General features: G+C 35.9%; 1 protein-coding gene across 1 annotated transcript in view; it reads left to right on the top strand.

Moving 5' to 3' along the window:
• The window catches only part of cacna2d4a (calcium channel, voltage-dependent, alpha 2/delta subunit 4a), a 104,758-nt gene that overhangs the window by 11,475 nt on the left and 74,424 nt on the right, over positions 1–18,859 (top strand). Inside the window, exons 8-28 of the mRNA XM_037695881.1 lie at positions 870–930; positions 3,339–3,489; positions 3,928–4,002; positions 5,839–5,928; positions 6,045–6,158; positions 6,279–6,357; positions 8,166–8,299; positions 9,101–9,178; positions 9,761–9,841; positions 10,513–10,587; positions 10,700–10,786; positions 10,866–10,937; positions 11,084–11,145; positions 11,313–11,380; positions 11,459–11,504; positions 11,603–11,700; positions 13,136–13,229; positions 13,353–13,445; positions 14,254–14,381; positions 15,898–15,978; positions 16,686–16,787. Coding sequence (XP_037551809.1) covers positions 870–930; positions 3,339–3,489; positions 3,928–4,002; positions 5,839–5,928; positions 6,045–6,158; positions 6,279–6,357; positions 8,166–8,299; positions 9,101–9,178; positions 9,761–9,841; positions 10,513–10,587; positions 10,700–10,786; positions 10,866–10,937; positions 11,084–11,145; positions 11,313–11,380; positions 11,459–11,504; positions 11,603–11,700; positions 13,136–13,229; positions 13,353–13,445; positions 14,254–14,381; positions 15,898–15,978; positions 16,686–16,787 — 1,869 coding nt within the window. The remainder of the gene's footprint in view (positions 1–869; positions 931–3,338; positions 3,490–3,927; positions 4,003–5,838; positions 5,929–6,044; positions 6,159–6,278; positions 6,358–8,165; positions 8,300–9,100; positions 9,179–9,760; positions 9,842–10,512; positions 10,588–10,699; positions 10,787–10,865; positions 10,938–11,083; positions 11,146–11,312; positions 11,381–11,458; positions 11,505–11,602; positions 11,701–13,135; positions 13,230–13,352; positions 13,446–14,253; positions 14,382–15,897; positions 15,979–16,685; positions 16,788–18,859) is intronic.

Here is an 18,859-nt window from a genome sequence, read left to right as displayed (position 1 = left end):
TCACTGTTAGCAACCATGAAGCTAAGCAAATCAGACCCACAATATATCTAGACCCACAGTAGGTTTACAAGTAGATTTACAAGTGCTTATATTGACGCACAATGGGACAATTATCACCGATACCGATAGGTCCCAAAACATCTGTATCGGACCAAAAATATCGGACCTACCGATATATCAGTCGCCTTCCCAAATTTTCATTGAGGAACATTATTCTGAAATTATTGACCAATTTTTAAACGGTTTCATGCAGAGAGATGAATCTCTGCCCATTTTTCCTTCTGAGAGATACAGCTTCTCTAAAATGCTGCTTTTATTCCCAGTTCTCTTACTGTTGCCAGTAACCTAAATCTTTGCAAAAATGATTTTCCAGCTCTTTCTTGGTAGTACTGTTTATTTTTAAAGCCTTTTGTTGCCCCAGCCCCAACTTTTTTCATGCGTTGCTGCCATGAAATTCAAAATTACCTGATTTTTTTTTTCCCCCCAAAAAATTGTAGTTCTTTAGTTTAAGCAACTGATATGTTTACTTTGTTTCATTATGAATTAAATATGGGTTTATGAGATTTGCAGTTCATTGCATTGTATTTTTATTTGCATCTTACACAACTACTGAACTTTGTAGGAATTGGGGATTTTATATTTAGTGTTTTACGTGTGCCTTAAGAACTTAGCGTTCTGTTTTATATGACGATCAGTTGAACACTGTTGGGACAGAACAAGCCGCATATGATTCCACCACTTAAGCCAAACTGTGACCCAATCTTTCAAATGTGATGATTCAGTGTGCATAACAATATGGCTGCTGGTGAATTCAACTGTTTGTGTGATTGTGAGTAAAATCTCGTGATTTTATTGTTTGTTTTCTTCAGGAATTCAGTGGATTCCAGATGAAAATGGTGTGGTCACTTTTGACTGCAGAAACAGAAACTGGTAAAGCTTCTTTCCTGTCAACCTCAGCTCTTCTTACTTATTGATGCTGTTTCTGAAGAGTTCAAAAAGCACTTTTGTTTAGTAGTGGCTCAACCTGATGTGTTGCATCTGGGTTATATTCCCTTTTACTCCATGTCACTCATTAGGCACCATTAATCTTTCTACAGATCAACACTTTTTTTTGTTTGTTTTATTTATTAATTTTTTTAGTGCATCTTGTTTTCACAAGTAGACACCAGTCTTCCTTATTTGTCATATTGATCTTGTTAAATCAGCAGCAGAGGTCGACGAGCTACTCAGCTCCATAAATTACACTTTTAGTCCTATTTCACAAATTTTTAATTACCTTCAAATGCAAGTCCGAACAGAAACTGTGTGGTTTGAAACGTATTAAAATGTCACTTAGAGCACTAAAATCACAGTCGTGGGCTTCTTTTGTATCAAACAGTGAGGAAAATTTTCTTAAAATATTCAGAAAAATATTTATTCTTGTCGCTAGACCAAAATAATATTCGACAACTGAAAATATGTATTTTTATTTTGAACATTGAACCTTATAAATCAAAAGTAAAAGACAAACTCATAACAGTATGAATACAAGACAATAAAAACACGTTAAAAAAGACAAACTTAAAATGACTGAGTTAAGAAACACAACAGCTTTAAATTTATCACTGTAAATGTCAGGTTTTGTTACTAGATAATAACAGATAGTTAATATATGTTTTTGTACATAGCTGCATGTTTGTAAAGTTTTACAGTGAAACAGACAGGTGTAAATGGACTGTACTTATATAGCGCCTTTCTATCTTATTGAGATACTCAAAGCACTTTACACTACAATCTGTGCCTCATTTACCCATTCATACAGCACTCTACTAGATCTCTACAAAACAAATTGAACAAATCATTCTAAAGAGACCAATCAGTGCTTTATCACATTCATACACTGATGGGACACACATCGGAAGCAATGAGGGGTTCAGTGTCTTGCCCAGGGACACTTCAACATGTGACTGCTGGTGGAGTCGAACCCCCAACTCTTGCATTGGAGGACGACTGCCCTAACCACTCAGCCACATCTGCCTATCTACAACAGCTCTTGTGATCAAACAAATAATTTGACTGCCTGGTCAACCAAATAGTGGACCACATTTTGAGTAACTAAATTTAAATGAATGGAGTGCCTATCATAACTCAAACTGATTGAGCCATCTGTACCATTTGGTTATAGTATGTAATTTTAAAAAAGATCCACCAGATGGCGATCTGACAGTCAGTGGTAGGTTATTTTTCCCATAGACACAGTATGTCTGTGAGCATGTCATCATGACTGTTTTCGTGTAAATTTTGAAAGGTATGAATACTTATTTTTACATATTTTGGCGATAAAGGTCTTAAATAGAATTATGACGCTTGATGCAGCACAAAAACTCCAATTATTTTTGATTTTTTTTTTTTTAAATGTGCTTGACCAAATGGTTGATTTGTCAGTTCATGGTATAGGTAGCAAATAAGCTAATGTAATTAAAAATTGTGGCTTGCTATAAAATCAACTTACTCAAACCATCTAGTTTATTTATTTCTGTAAATATGACTCTTTAAGTGTTAGCACATCATGAATATGCTGAAGGAATTTTCCTACTCCTTACTTTTCTTGCTTTATAAGTTTAACTACCGGTAAGTTACTATGATTAAAATAGAGAAAAACGTAGAAATAAGATAAGATAGAACTCATCTCAGTACTATTTTAATGAAATAATACTAGCTAGTGTACTTATACAACTAGCTCTGGTAGAAGTTGTCAATTACAGTATAATTTCATATTTTTAGCAAGTTTCACAAGAAGGACACTAAAGTGTTATGTTATTTTAAAAAAAATCATTGATTGTTGTCATCAGTCACCCAAGGAAATAAGAAATGAAGAAAAACATTTTTTTTCATAGTTTGTCATGGTGGGGTAGTTATTAAAGAGTTAAATAAGCATTTTCCCTATTTTGATTATCATCCAATGGGTATATATGGACTTACAGTGCTTAACGCTGCTGGTATGTTGTAATTTTAAATCATAAATTATGTTAAAACAGGTTCCAGAAACTCTGTGTGGTTTTCAGACAGACACTGTTGCCTTGGAAAGTGGAAATTAAGAAGCTAACCAGTTAAGATCCTGAAAGCTTCTGATCACAGCTGCTGCAGGGAAATCCCATTTATGCTAATGAGCTTAGAAAGCCAGGGGATGATAATAAAGAGATGATAGGAAGCAGGAACAGAAGAACAGAGGAACAAATAAAAGGATAAAGCTTGACACTTTGTCTGCCCCTAGACTACAGGGAAAATAAGGCACATTGTGTTCACGCCTGGTGGAAAAGATGCTCCTGCTTTCTAAATGTAAATTTATCTCTTTTCAGGTATATACAGGCAGCCACTTCTCCTAAAGATGTGATCATCGTAGTAGATGTCAGTGGCAGCATGAAGGGCCTCAGACTGACGATAGCCAAACACACCATTAATACCATCCTAGACACATTGGGAGAAAATGACTTTGTCAACATCATCGCTGTAAGTATGCATATAATTTCATAAAATAAAGAATTAACTCCTACTTGAAATATTAAAAACAGAAAGCATGCGCTCATTTAGAAACTAAAAGTTAGGTGCACTCCATTTCTTTTAGTAACTATAAAGCTCAACATTTTATTTCCTCAAAATATTTTTGCATTCAGTGTGAAACCAATGAACATTTTCTGTTCAAGTTATTATTTCTTTTTGCACAAATATTATGCAGGACATGAAAACATCTTTACATCATTTAAAGCATCTTTACAGAATAATGAATTATTTTTCAACTTCAGAAGCTCACTGTTCCTCATTTTGCCACAGAATCAGATATTGTTTGGAGTTGAATCATTCAGATAAATATCCTGTTATAAATGCAATTTTAATTCTTGACCAGATGATTTGTTGAGTTTGCTCACACATTTTCTTTTTTCTCTCTAGTACAGTGATTATGTTCGTTACCTGGAGCCCTGTTTCCAAGGCATTCTAGTCCAAGCTGATCTGGATAACAGAGAGGTAACACCCACACACACACACACAGCCAGACATACACAGGCTCACAGCTGATTAATACAATTAGCCTTTGCTGACCCATTTTGACTATAAGTGTTGGTTAAGACATGACAGTGAAAGTGTGTTATCAAAGTCTTAGTTGCATTTTTGATTACAGATTAATATGGTAAAACTTTGGTAGCATATATATATATGTATATATATATATGTATATATATATATATATATATATATATATATATATATATATGTATATATATATATAGATATGTATAGATATATATAGATATGTATATATATATACGTGTATATATATGTATATATGTATGTATATGTATATGTATATATGTATGTATATGTATATATGTATGTATATGTATATATGTATGTATATGTATATATGTATATGTGTGTGTGTTTGTGTGTGTGTGTGTGTGTGTGTGTGTGTGAGTTTGTCTGGATAATATTAAACTGAAATCTATATTATAGCATAATATTGAACAGAAATTACAGTAGTTATATATATTACAATTATTATACATCTGTGGTCTTCACTTTTCTACATCCACTTCACCTTCATCTTTTACCTCCTCATCATCATCTGAACCTGCTCTGTCCATAAAACGTCTTTTCTTTCTCACTCTCAAGTCACTTTTTTATTATGAATACACACATTGAGCATCAGTCTTCCTTGTTTGAATATACAGTACAGCATCAGTATATATATATTTTTAATTGCTGCATCCTTTTTCCTCCTCTTCGTTTGCTTTTTTATTTTTATATCTCCACACCTGCTCAGTCTGCTCAGCCTCTGTGTGTGTGTTGGTTGAATGTATGTCCCACTTTCAATCCCCTCCACATCTGTGCAGATCAGGTGAGGTCGCTGACTGTTTTTAAGCTCATCATTACTGGCAAATCATGTGACCCTCAAGCAGAAATTTGATTGGTTCAAGGGTTAAAAAGGGCAGGCTGCAGGAGAACATTACATCCTATTTGTTAAAAAAAAAAAAAAAAAAAAACAACTGTAGTATGAGTTTTTATAACTGCTTATTGTTGTTGCTGTTGTCCATTGTTGTCATCTTTCTTTGTTGAAATCAGGTCTCTCTTGTAAATGAGTCCTCGAGGCTCAATGGGATTTACCTGTATAAATAAAGGTTGATTGATTATAAATGAATCCAGATGTTGGCACATTTACTGTATGTAACCTCAAGTATGAACACCTTTGCTTCTAACTTTCTAATAAACTATTTAAGAATTATATAATCAGTATATTTCTTTCCAAACCTCTGAGAGACCAGTTGATACTTTAATCAATTAAATATTTCCAGTTTACTTATTGCATTTTAACCAGATGTGCAAACATATTCTTGACCAGGAGCTGCAGGTTAGATGTGTTATACTATAGATTTCCAGAATGTTTAATACATTTGTCAGAACTGAACCACAAAGCAAATATGCAAAAATACAGAATACTTCTCAAAATAGGATAATTTGAAATACATTAGATGCAGTTACTTTGCTCACCTTCTAGTTTAAATCATATTTACAACATGTTTAAAATATATTAAATGATACAGACATTAGCAATAAAATCCACAACAAGGTGGCCACACTTCATTGTGTGTTTGTGTGTGTGCATGTGTTAATTAATCCAGATTACCTCCTTGTGTTGTTGTAACGTTCCTTTTTTTGGTCAGTGTGCCAGAGAGAAGGGGATAATCTCTTTCTTACCTTGTGTTTTTTAATTCCCTATTTTTTTTTTCAAGGACCAATTCACCTGATTTGACCAAGAGGGTGAGTTCTGTTATAATGTGTGATTATTTATCTGTGTGTCTCCAGCACTTTAAGCTTTTGGTGGATGAAATTCATGTCAAAGGAGAGGGCAAAGTGAAAAATGCAATGAAAGAATCTTTCAAGGTCCTTAACGAGGTTTGTCCCCTCTTTTCCCCAATGTTATGAGCAAACTTGCACTTTCTGATTGCACAGAATTTGAAAATATGTTTATTTATCTGAGCAAACACTAAGTTGGTGCATGGTGTGTTCAGGCTGCTACACTGGGACAGGGCAGTCTGTGTAACCAGGTCATCATGCTGGTTACTGACGGTGCCATGGAGGACTTCAAGGATGTTTTTGAAGAGTTTAACTGGCCAGAACGACGGGTACAATGGACACAGGAAACAAAACACAAATCTGAACAAATGCAGTCGTTAGCATCATGTTTAATCACGCTGTTCTGAGTATTTAGCTTGTCACAACAAACACTTCTTAACTGTGTCCAGGTTCGGGTGTTCACATATCTCATCGGACGTGAGATGACATTTGCTGAAAATGTCAAATGGATTGCGTGCAACAACAAGGGTATATCCTTCTATTTTTGTTGCTTTTTTCTTTTTACGTTTTCAAATAATTAAACATCACTAATCTAGGAAGGAAACAGCTTTGTGGATGTGATAAAAAGAGCAACAATGACTTTAAATAAGAGTATTTTCCTGCCCTAAGTGAGATGAGAGATGCTGCAACGTGATGCAGTGTAAAGTGACATCAGCTGCTGCCCTCTTGTGACTTGCATGGTCTCGTGCAGCAGCTCAGATCAGAAAGCAATCGCTGTATCCTGCTCTAAGCAAATAAAAGCTGTGATTAATAAATTCTTATAATTAGAAAAAATACAGCATCCTCCTCTGACAGAAAGATCATGTGTGTCTGACGTTTCCTACATAGAAGAAACAGATAAGTTGTATTTTAGCCCAAACTTCCACTAAAAGTTTTTCATACAAAGTTTCTGTTTCTGTTCTGTGAGCAGGTTTATTTAGTGATTGTTTTGACACTCTTTAATAAGTTGCAAATTAAAATCTACACATATTCAAACATTTATATCTCACAGTAGTTCAGCAGCTTTTTGCCTCCGAGTAGTTTCTCTGCTTGTTTCTAAAACAGTGTACGGTAGTCCCTTGTTTATTGCGGAGGTAACATTCTGGACACCCCCACCCCCCACCACATTAAATAAAAATCATCAAAGTAATGGGGTTATATTTATTTTTGAATTTATATATGTATTTAAGGCTTTAGAAACCCTCCCCCACTCTTGTAATGTTCTAAACTCTTAAACCTACTAATTTTAACAACATACGTATATGAAGCTACTAAATTTTACTTACCAGCTTGGCAGAACATCAGCGGCTCGGTTCCACTCTGACTTGTTCCGTTTTGGTGGACCTACCCTGCCGGTTCTGGTTGGCTCTCTGGCTCAGGGTAGTGGTGGTGGGCTCCGGAAGGAGCGCCGGACCTACGGCGGCGCGTCCCTCACTCAGAAGTCCTCGTGGGCCGGCTACTAGCTCAGATTCACCAATGGGTCTGGAGGTCTGGTTCTGCTTGGGCTCTTCTCCAGTTCTGTGCAGCTCTTGAGCACCGAAGCAAATTTTTTTTGAGGGGGGTGTCCAGACCTTCGGGTGGCCGGCGCAGGACCGGTGGTCTGATTGAGCGATCTGATAGAGATGATAAAAGTCCCGGTGAGCTCTGGACATACGGCGGCACGTCCCCTGCTCAGAAGTCCTCGTGGGCCGGCTAGTAGCTCTCAGGTTTGCCAATGGGTCTGGGGGTCTGGTTCTGCTCCGGTTCTGGTCCTCTTCTCAGTGTGTTCTGTGTGGCTCTCTGTATCTGCTGGTCGCCTAAGTCACTGTAATAGACCGAACTTTTTCCAATCAGATCAAAACTTTTGCTCTACTTATTTCAGCAGAAGGCACTGGGGCTTCTGGGTGGAGCACTGTTGGCTTCTGGGAAATGTAGTCATTATGAGTGACAATACAGTTTAGGCTTATTGAGAGAAAACTACAAAATGGCGGCACCTGTCTGAAGTATTTTATTTTTTTTGTTAACTTTTTACTCTACGGTATCCCGTACTGTTCCAATCATGTGAGTAATATTAAAGTTGACAATCGTGGTGTACAATTTTTTTTTTCGTATTCAATCTTACTTTGAAAAACCACGAAAGAGCGAGTTTGCAAAAAAATCGAACCATGAAATAGCGAGGGACTACTGTAACTATTTTTCAACAATTTAGTATCTTTTACACACAAAATGTGAGAACTATTAATCAATTACTTTTACCAAATTAAGTAGAAAACATAATTTTCAGATTATATTGCTGAATGTAACCGTATGTCTTTCAGGCTACTACACACATGTATCTACACTGGCAGATGTTCAGGAAAATGTTATGGAGTACCTCCATGTCCTAAGCCGACCGATGGTGATCAACCATGACCATGATATCATCTGGACAGAGGCCTATATGGACAGTGTGGTCAGTCACTTTCCATGCTTCAGTATCATGTGAAGCTTCAGTCATTTGATTGTTTGAGGGGAGTTTATATTAATTAAACTATTTAAATGGTCCAACATTTGTGCTACTGTTCTGATTAGAACTCATATTTTCATGCGGGAGAGACACAGCTGCTTCCACCATCTGTCCACGTTTCTACTCAGATTCAAGATTCCCCACTTCTTAAACAGTTAAAAGCATTTGTTTAAAGTGTTAATACACATAAATTATGTGAATTGTAATTAGAAACATAGGATTAAAGTTTCTAACTTTTCGTAGTTTCTTCTGTAGTTACAAGCTCATCTGTTTGCCTTTTGTCCCATTGTCTTTTTTCATTCATGATTTATACCATATATTTGTTTTTCCTTCCTTTCATCTCAACTATTAGCTTCCCAATAAAGAAGAGGTAACCTTTATTTGGAGCTTAAGCTAGAATAAACAATTGACTAACTCCAAAATATTGATTAGCATTTTATTTACAGGTAAAACCTGATGACGTTTAGTAGCCTTCAGTAGTTTTTCTCCAACATAGCATGTCATGTAGCATGTCGCCTTTAGCTTGTCTTATAGCTGGAGTTAGTTGTGTTGATTTTCTTAGTTTTAACAGAAAACATCCTAAAGTTCTTATTTCTCATATATCAATGTTCAGAATCATACTGCTTAACACTGAAGTAGGCTTATTTTAGAATAATTATGTTTTTGCCGTTTTTAATGTACTTTTTCCACTTGTTTTAGTCACCTATATTTGTATTTTTGTGCATTTTTGGCATGTCTCTGGTTCAGCTGTTCAACACACAGGCACAGAGTTTGCTCCTGATGACTTCAGTAGCCATGCCAGTGTTCAGTAAAAAGGAAGAAACTGTAAGTTAGATTTTTTTTTTTTAACCTGTGTATTTGAGCCCAAAATGCCTCAAAAAGTACTTTTCTTCTCAATATTTGCCACTCTATTAAAAAAAAAGCTAGATCATTTTTTTTTTAACAGTACAACTTTGCCTGTTTTTTTAATTAAAAATCATAATTGTTTCTTATTAGCCTGCCTGTATTTCCACCTAAAACTATTGTTTAAATGTTTAAGTAACTATTAAACAATAGAGACCCCAATCTACAAGATGCTGAGAGAGGATTTGGGATAATATATTCATGCATCAACTTCAAAATGTTATCAAAATACCCTCAAAATGCATAAAAAATAAAATAAAATTCCCGGTTACAACACCAATGTTTTTGTTCTTTGCTGTTTTCAATTTAGTGGGGTAGAAATGTGTTGTACTTTAAAAAAACAAAACACTTTTCATGTTAATTTTATACAACATCTGAACTCTTTAAAATGCAGTGCTTCGTTTTTAAGTTAAATGAGCAATCTGGGGTTAAAATGAAACCACTATGAAATAAAACTTGCATATGTATAACTCACTGCTCTGAACTCTGTTACTCTGTCACTAGTTATCCCATGGGATCTTGCTCGGAGTGGTAGGAACAGACGTAGCCTTGAGAGAACTGATGAGATTAGCAACAAGATACAAGGTAAAGCCTCAACGACTTACACTGATCAGTCATAAAAGTCATCTGTTATATTTTGTATTAGAACAAATAAGCCTGGAGAGTTGGGACCAGGTTAACAGTAGTGTTCAAGTGGTTCCTTTAGAGTTATTAATTTGTGTCAGAGTTCACTGATATGCTGTATCCTCCAGTAGTGAGTGGTTTCAAAGTTGTGGCTTGTCAGTTTATAAACTCAGTTTGGACTGTGACAAACACAAGGCATTAAAGTGTCTGTGACATCCAATTATTGTAATAAATATGAATGCCTTTTTGCAAAGATAACATTAATAATGTATTGCAAAAATTTAATTGTAAACAACGCATTGCTACAGTGGCTAACAACACAGACAGTAGAGAATAATCGAATGTTTCTTTAGAATATTTTGAGTCATTATCAGAGAGTAAGTCCAAGTTCAAATACTATTGTTTCAATCAACAAGGACCAGGGAGTTCCACTTTGATGTCACTTCCTCTTTCATTTTGGTCGTGTCAAGTTCAGACACCAGTTATGAGACAAAATGTATATTATGTCTAATTTCTTAAATATTAAGATGTCTTCTTCTACTTTTTGTATTTGTAGGAAATGCATGTCACAGGCGCTTTAAGTTGCGATGAAATGTACATGTTAGATGTTCTTCACTTCTCTGTCCTTCTAGCTTGGTATCCATGGTTACGCCTTTCTCATCACCAATAATGGCTACATCCTGTCTCATCCAGAACTTCGACCTCTGGTACATACAATACAGTTTATTTGTTGCTCACATTGGACGAAACCTGCCGCTGAGAGAATATCCAATGATTTAGGTCTGCTTTGGGTTTGTGTTGTTGGTTTGTGTGTTGCAGTATAAAGAAGGACAGAAGCTCAAACCCAAACCCAACTACAACAGTGTTGATCTGGCAGAAGTGGAATGGGAAGACACTGAGGAAAAAGTGAGCACACACATTGCTGTCCTGTTTTCATTGTCAGTGTATGGAACAGTACTTACTCAGAATGGTGTCATGTTTGTAGCTGAGGACTGCTATGGTCAAAGGACAAACTGGAACAATGTTCTTAGACGTCAGATCTTCAGTGGATAAAGGAGTGAGTTGTTACCAAAATATTAGAGCACTTGTTTTTGTCATTTTTTTCCTGTTGTCTGTTTTTGTTGTCTCTCTTCCATTTTCTCTCAACTAAAACGCCTTCCAGTCGCTTTCCTGATCTTTGCTTGTCTTTTCTGTTTCTTACAGAGAAGAGTGATCTTTTTGAGAAATGATTACTTTTACACTGTTATCAACGAGACACCGTTCAGGTTTGTCTGACTGCTTGTAGCAACATTTACCAAAATTGCCTAAAAATAAAATAGGTTTTTGCCAAAACATAATAATTATTTAAGTAATGTTTGGTTAATGTGAACATTCTGTAAAGTTCCAACAGTTTTTTATTATTAGGAAGTAAATATTCTTTATTTTTTAATAGTTTAGGAATCGTGTTAAGCAGGGGATATGGACAGTATATCTTCACAGGAAATGTCTCAGTTGAGGAAGGTAAGTTGTGTTTTTTTTATTGGTTTCGTTTCAGCATCACAAACTCTTTACTGATGTTTTTTTTTTCTTGTTCTTCAGGTCTTCACGACTTATTGACTCCAGATCTGAACATAGCCAATGAGTGGTGAGTTTTTCTTACACTCTGTACTACAGTTGTTTTAGTGTATCACTTGTACATTTACACAAAATACTTAAATTCTGCATTTTATTTGCATTTTTCAGGACCTACTGTGAAACCGATCTCAACCCAGCTCATCATAAACTCTCCCAGCTGCAGGCGATTGTGAAATACCTCACAGGCAAAGAAGCAAATCTGAAATGTAAGCTCCGGCTAAATATTAAATCACTTTTCAACTCTGGACATTCAAAGAAAATCCACCATGTTCCCATGCAAATGAAAACAAAATCAGTTTTTATTTGTCTCAGCATATGTTTTTGTTTTTTGATTCAGTATTCACACTGTTGTTTTTCACATTTGTTTAGTTTGTTTTGCATTCTAACTACTTAGAATTGTTTTCCTCAGAAATACATTCTTTCCGCAGCTCTTTCAAAAACAGATTTCTGATTTTATTTAGTCACGTGTTTTTGTCTTCTTATACTTTTACCTTCCAGCAACCATTCTTCTACTTTTAGCTTTCAGCTATTGTTCTATCTTTTGATACTTTGATCATTTACCTAAACTTTACTCACTTATTAGGCCTTTAGCTACTTCTAGCTTCTAATCAGACTTTGATAGCGTTTTGAAGCTTTGAGCTAGACTTTTGATAATTTTATCTTTTTGTAAGCCTTTTTCTACTTTCACCTTCTGGTCGGCATTTTGATATTTTTTACAAGCTAGACACTTTTAGCTAATGTTTTGCTACTCTTTGCTAGCATTGTGCTATTTTTAGGGAGCACTTTGCTATTTTTAACTTTTAGCTAGTGTTGAGTTTGTGAAAATGTCGGAACACCAAAAGCAGACAAGGAGCTCCAGTACTATTTATTAAAAAAAAAAAAAACCGTCTGTCATGGCAGCAAAACTAAACTTACAAGATATTTAGATGATAAACACAGAAAATACAAAAAACACAAACTTTGCGGTATGAAAGCAATTCAGTGAACTGCTGACGTGGTGGTGGCAGACAAAATATAAAGAAAGAGCATAAGTAAAAGGAAAGTGGAAACACCTGGTTGGGGACAGGTGAGAGTGGCAGACTAACTGGAAAAACACGGAGGAAGCTAAAGGAAGTAAATGAGAAATGGCATGAGGAACACTGGGAAACAGAACAAGGCCTACACAAGTATACCAAAATAAACATAACTATGAAGTACAAAAACACAAATGCATAAAGAGCTAAACTGACAAAAAAGCCAGTAACAGAACTCAAACACAAAAATCTAATCCCAAAAGACAGAAAAATAAAGCCTAAACCAGGAAGGGAATTAGAATAAATATACACTTAAGGATATGTATAAATAGCTATGACTGCTAGTGTTTTGCTTCTAGTTTTTAGCTATCATTTGGCTGCTTTTAACAAAATATTTTGCTACTTTTGTCTTTTATCTAGTTTTTCTTCTTTTAACTTCGAGCTACCGGTAACTTTAAACTCCTTTTAGCTTTTAATTAGCGTTTCGTTCATTTAGCTTTAACAGCTCATGTTCATATTTCTCAGTAAAGTCAGTCATCGTTCAGCATCACTGCGTTTTTGCAGAAAATGTAATTTCTCTATTTTTGTCTTAATGATTTGTCACTTTTATGTTGTTGTTTTTTTCAAGGTGATGAGTTGCTGCTGCAACAAGCTCTCTTTGATGCTGTGGTTACTGCGCCAATGGAAGCTTACTGGACCGCCCTGATGCTCAACACATCTGGGTGAACAAGAACACACAAATCCTCTTGTTCAGTATACAATTTCTTACTTGATAATCTATTTTATCTACATTATTATTTTCTTTTGTCATTGTATTCTGCCTCATGTTTTTTGCCTTTTCCCAGTATGCATGATGGTATTGAGACCGCTTTTTTGGGGACCCGTTCAGGCTTGATGAGAGCCGTGAAGTACGCTGGTATTGAGAAAAGAGTTGGAAAGTAAGTATTAAAACTGCATTTTAAATCAGAAACCGTCACATTAATTTAATTGTACTGTATGTCAAAAACTAACTAAAAAAATAAAATAAAAAATGAGTGTTGACATATTTTCTGTCCTCTTATAAGTAAAAGTCCAGCTGAACTTGATCCCTGTTGTGACAGCTTTACAAACATCACACACAAGAATAGACTGTGTCCACATTTTACGTCAAACTTTTTAAATCGTTTCTCACGTCTGTTTGCTCCAGTTCTGTGTCTGACACAAATACTGCTAATGATGCTGCAAGTGTTAGGAATTTTACTTTTTTCAAACAGTGAATATACATTCACCCTGGCACAATCTACACAGCTGACAGTAAAAAAACGCAGTGAGCACAATTTACTGTATTTTTCGGACTATAAGGTGCACTTAAAATCCTTTAATTTTCTCAAAAATTGATAGTGAGCCTTATACTCAGGTGCGCCTTATATATTAATTCTGGTTGTGATTACTGACCTTGAACCAATTTTATGTGGTTATTGTGAATGTGTTGGATAAAGTTTGACTTATCTGTCTGTTTTGTTTCGCTTAATGGACCTTATAGTCCGAAAAATACGGTAAGACAGATGCACCACTGGATATCTTTTTAAGCTATCGTTTTTATACATTTGTATAAAAACTTCAAACAAAAATGCTGAATTATCCTAACCATGCTGTAATGTAGTGAGAACATATTCAACAGAACAGCTGATCAAAATACAAAAGTCACTTTATCTCCTTTTTATTTGTTCTCGGCGCTTCTTTACGGTTATTTCTGTGTCTCACCAGGTCTTTCCTGACCTCCACAGACAAGGAGAATATGTTCACACTGGATCATTTCCCAGTGTGGTACCGCAGAGCAGCTGAGTTCCCAGCTGGACAGTTTTTGTACTACATGCCCAGACAGGACACGAGAGGTAGAGGGGCTTACCCTTTCTTGACGATCAAACATATACATTTATTTTTAAATGACAGTCACCACACTATGGTGTTAAGTTATTATTTTAGTGACGTTTAGCAAATTGAGTCAATATTCAGGGCTATCTACAGTTTGGGTCCTTACTCCTTGTGTGTTTATATAATTTGCATCAACAAAAAAGTATTTAATTTGTTATATAGCAATATTTTCATAATTTAAAAGTTTATATCTGTTTAGATAAATCATTAATTAAAATCACCATGGCGACCATCTCATCATACTAACCCCATCTTTATTTATAGTTTGTTTAAAGTTTATTTGTAGAGTTAAGATGGAGCATTAAGCTGAAGTTAAATTAAAAATAAAAGCTAAAGTGCAATCAAGCAACCATGAAGCTGCGATATATTGTTTTCAGTTTTAAAATGCCTTTTAGGCAGCAATATATAATACAACCCAGTACTTTTCAGGAATATATACATATTGGGTTTACAGCCTCAAAATACAGAAAAACCTGTACCACATATGTATCTGGTACTATTTTTATAACCTGCTAGTACATGGAAACGGGTCCTCTTCATAATACAGCCTGCTCCCCATTGGTACCTGGCACTTACTGGGTATGTACTGGGGTATGTACTTGATGTGTTCAGGTAGGAACCGAGCTCGTAACAGATAACTGGTGCAACTCATAAAGCACCTTTTTACCCTCTCCAGGTTCTGCAAAGCTCTTTAGAGATTTATTCATTCATGCACATACTTGGCATTTATTTTATTCTCACTCATACACCTATGAGCATATTTATGGGCAGTGGGGGCATTGTTTCTTGCTCAAGGACACATTTTCAGGATGCAGGGATTGGGACTCAGACCCAAATGTACCTGGGTTGCACCAGGTGTACATCCTGCAAGTACAAGGAAACAAGTTAACTTCATAGTACAGCCGGATCACCGTAGGTACATACTTACAGAATATATATCAGGTATGTACTGGGCATATTGCAGGTAACTAACAGGTTTGTACCTGCTAACAAGTCACTTCATAATAGTCTTCGTAAATACCCTGTATATACCAGGTATGTACCCTGTAGCATAACGTCACTTCATAGATAGCCCAGTCCCGGAGGGATCATGTAAATATTAAGCCTTCTTTGCTACTGCATTTTAAATTCTTGTTGCTGAGAAAAGTTACAGTACATTATTATATACAATGAAAATAAATTTGTTTTAAATATCTTATTACATCATTTGCCAGAACAGAGGACAGGGTGTGTGTGTACATCTTTCTCACAAAAATGAGATAAAGTTTGAAGGTTTAGGTGAACTAGCTGCTGTATTTTCAATAAATACTTTTAACATCTCATCATTGCTTTAAACATATGAGAAGTTGAGGTAATAATCATTGATTTTTGAGATTTTATGTGAAAGTCGTTTGTCTTGAACTTTATTAAAGTTCGAAAAAAAAGAGTTTTTATGTTTGAGGTTATGATAAAAGAAAAGTAGTGTGTTGTTTTCAGATGTATTCAGAGACTATGAAGCTGACTATAGTGGCACCATGAGTGCCGAAGAGGTGGAGGAGGATGAGGAAGAGGAGGGTAAAGAACTGCCACTTATATGTTGCATGCCTCCTCTTTTAAATTGGCTTCAGTTTACCTCTTCCCTGAATTCAAGATATATTAAATCCTTTGTTTGTTTGTTTTTTGCTCTGAAAACAATCTTTAACCTGGCTCCTGTTTTTTCCTCTCCAAGAGCATGCAGCTTAAATATAAGAAATGTTCTTCTGTCTTAGGTTGAAATGGATTAGAACCCTTATTGACCCACTGTTTTAACTTCAGTCATTTTTGTAGCTTTTGTTCCTCCATGCCATTTAAAGCTCATCTAACAAATCAAAGGTTTTAACTGCACAGTGATTTTGAAGCATACTCTGATTTTGCAGAAATCTATACACCCAGCATGTGAACTCCCATAATGCACCCGAGCAGTTCTTTGGTTATGAATATATTAGCTTTCTTAATCTGCGTTATGTAACACTTTAAATGCTAATCTGAATGGAATCTGCAGCTTGATGGCATTAAAGGCTGCAAATAGAAGCAGAGTTGAGGAGCATAAATTGCTTAAATATCCTCAGTCTGAGTCGTTCATGTTTTCAAACACATTCTGTCACCTCTGAACAGTCTGTGTCACTCTGAGCAGCTGAGTACTAATATGTACTAATTATATGGGAAATTACATTTATTGTGCATGCATTTATAATGCTCATGCATGTTTAACTCCTTTCTTTATGACCGTAATGAATAAATATTTTGAAATCATTCTAAAATGTCTGTTGCTCCATCAGCAGGAAGGATCCTGATTGCCTCCACTGCTGTCACTGTGACGGTGGGCAAAAAAAATGCCATCGCTGGAGGTAGGATGATCTTTTTTTTTCCTTTTGTACATCTCATTTCTTTTAAATCTTCTTTAGTACGCACACGCACTCGCGATTTTCACTCTGCCCCTTGAGTTTCCTTTCTGAACGCTTGTGCACATTAAAAGCACATAGTGCTACTCCAGTCGGCTTTTATGCTTCACTTTTTTCTTTAAGTTTTGTGACTTTACTTACTAAAGTCAGCAGATGTCATTTACTGGCTGACTTGCTGGTGACATTTGAATGTTTTCATATAATATTCAAAGCAAATTATGCCACCGTTGTCCCTCTCAGTCTCCACAAAGTGAACAGAAGCATTTTTCTTTCAGAGAAAAACAGTCTATTATTGGTATCCACCCCCCACCCCCCCACCACCACTCGGTGTTATCTTTCCCTGGAGCAGGATTTTGTGAACATTGTCCAGTGACAACACACAGGTCTGAGACCTCTAAAAAGAGCAGTCTGCTAAAATACCATCACACACACACACACACACACACACACACAGACTCTGTAAAAGACTCGATTTTCACATATACCGTATTTTTTGACTATAAGGTTCACTTAAAATCCTTTTTTTTCTTCTTAAAAATCGACAGTGAGCCTTATATATTAATTCTGGTTGTGCTTACTGACCTCAAACCGATTTTCTGTGGTACACGGTGCTCAAAAATCTGTCCAAATGAACTTGTTTTGCTTTATGCGCCTTATAGTCTGAAAAATATGGTAATCCACTTCCAAAGCCATCTTTGGTGGTGTTCATGTGCTGATGTGAATGCTGTGTTTTTATATGTAAATGTTATGTTCTGCGCTCATTTTTTTTGTGTGTTATTACAGCAGAAATGGGCTAAATTCAGTCCAGAAAATTGTTGGGGCTTTTATCTTTTTTGTATCTACCAGACAGCAAGAATAAAGATGTCGTAAAGTTTAGTCAGTAGCCTGTTCAGTTTGTCACTTTCTGTTTTATTTTTAAACTCTGCACTCAGTTTTACTTCTAGTTTTACTTTTTTTTTAAGTCCTGGGGCTTTGATTGCCCCACAACTATCTGAGAGTGCTGAGTCAGAATTGACACGGTTGTTTTCCAGTTTATGGTTTCTTCTGTATGACTTTTGTGAACAACACAGTACCTGTTCATCATATGTTCAGCTTTCTAAAACCATTTACATCTCAACACGTTTAGCTACCTGTAATTCAGGATGTTATGATTATAATTGATTTTTGTAACATCTATACTTATGTAAAATATTCAACTTCTATTTTTCCTCTCATTGATAGGAACATAGAAAATCCTTCAAACCCTTGAAAAACCTTGTGCTCATTGAACTCTACTTCGTTATACCTGCTTCATTTTGTAGTTTTGAGTTTGACTTCCTGTCTTTCCCACCTGTCTGTAATCAGTCACTGTGTCCTGGTTTCAGGTCTTCCATCTCTGCAGCTTTGTGTCTGACCTTCTAGATGTGTTTTTGGTTTATCTCAGCTTGTTTCCTGCTAACATTATCCTTGGACCTTTTGACATTGTAGACTGCTTGCAGAATCAGCTCTTTTGCCTGCTCCCAGTCTGTTTTGTTTTGTTTTGCAGTCTGACTAGCCTTCTGTGACCTTTGCTAAGTTTACTTGAATTTGATTTGTGGACTTTTACCTGCATTTGTCCTGCATCTGGGTCCACTTTGAGTTTTTCACCACTGTAGTCAGTTTTCCAGCAGTGGCCATGACATTTGAAAGCATGTAACAATTTTGCGTGTTATCTCAGCAATCCAACCTCCATGCATGTGGAGCGTTCACCACTGTGCTCAGAGCAGCCACTGATGCTTATTACGCCAAATCTGGACAGGGCTTAAAATAGTCCTGTCAATGTGAAAACAACTTTACAGATTTTTGCAGAGCTGCTGCCTCTCAGTGAGAAAGCTGCCTGATATAATCCATGGGCCTTTCTGGGTGTCGGCACGTTTCTAGTAGGGATGCACAATATTGGATTTTTGGCCAATTTCTGATATGCCGATATGTTAAAACTTATTCGGCCGATAACCATGCCGATACCGATATTTTATATACTTTCCTGTGCCAGAACATAG

The sequence above is a fragment of the Nematolebias whitei genome, chromosome 22 (genome assembly GCF_014905685.2).
Source record: "Nematolebias whitei isolate Nwh7 chromosome 22, NemWhi1, whole genome shotgun sequence".
Taxonomy (NCBI): Eukaryota; Metazoa; Chordata; class Actinopteri; order Cyprinodontiformes; family Rivulidae; genus Nematolebias; species Nematolebias whitei.
This window is presented reverse-complemented; position numbering and strand designations above follow the sequence as displayed.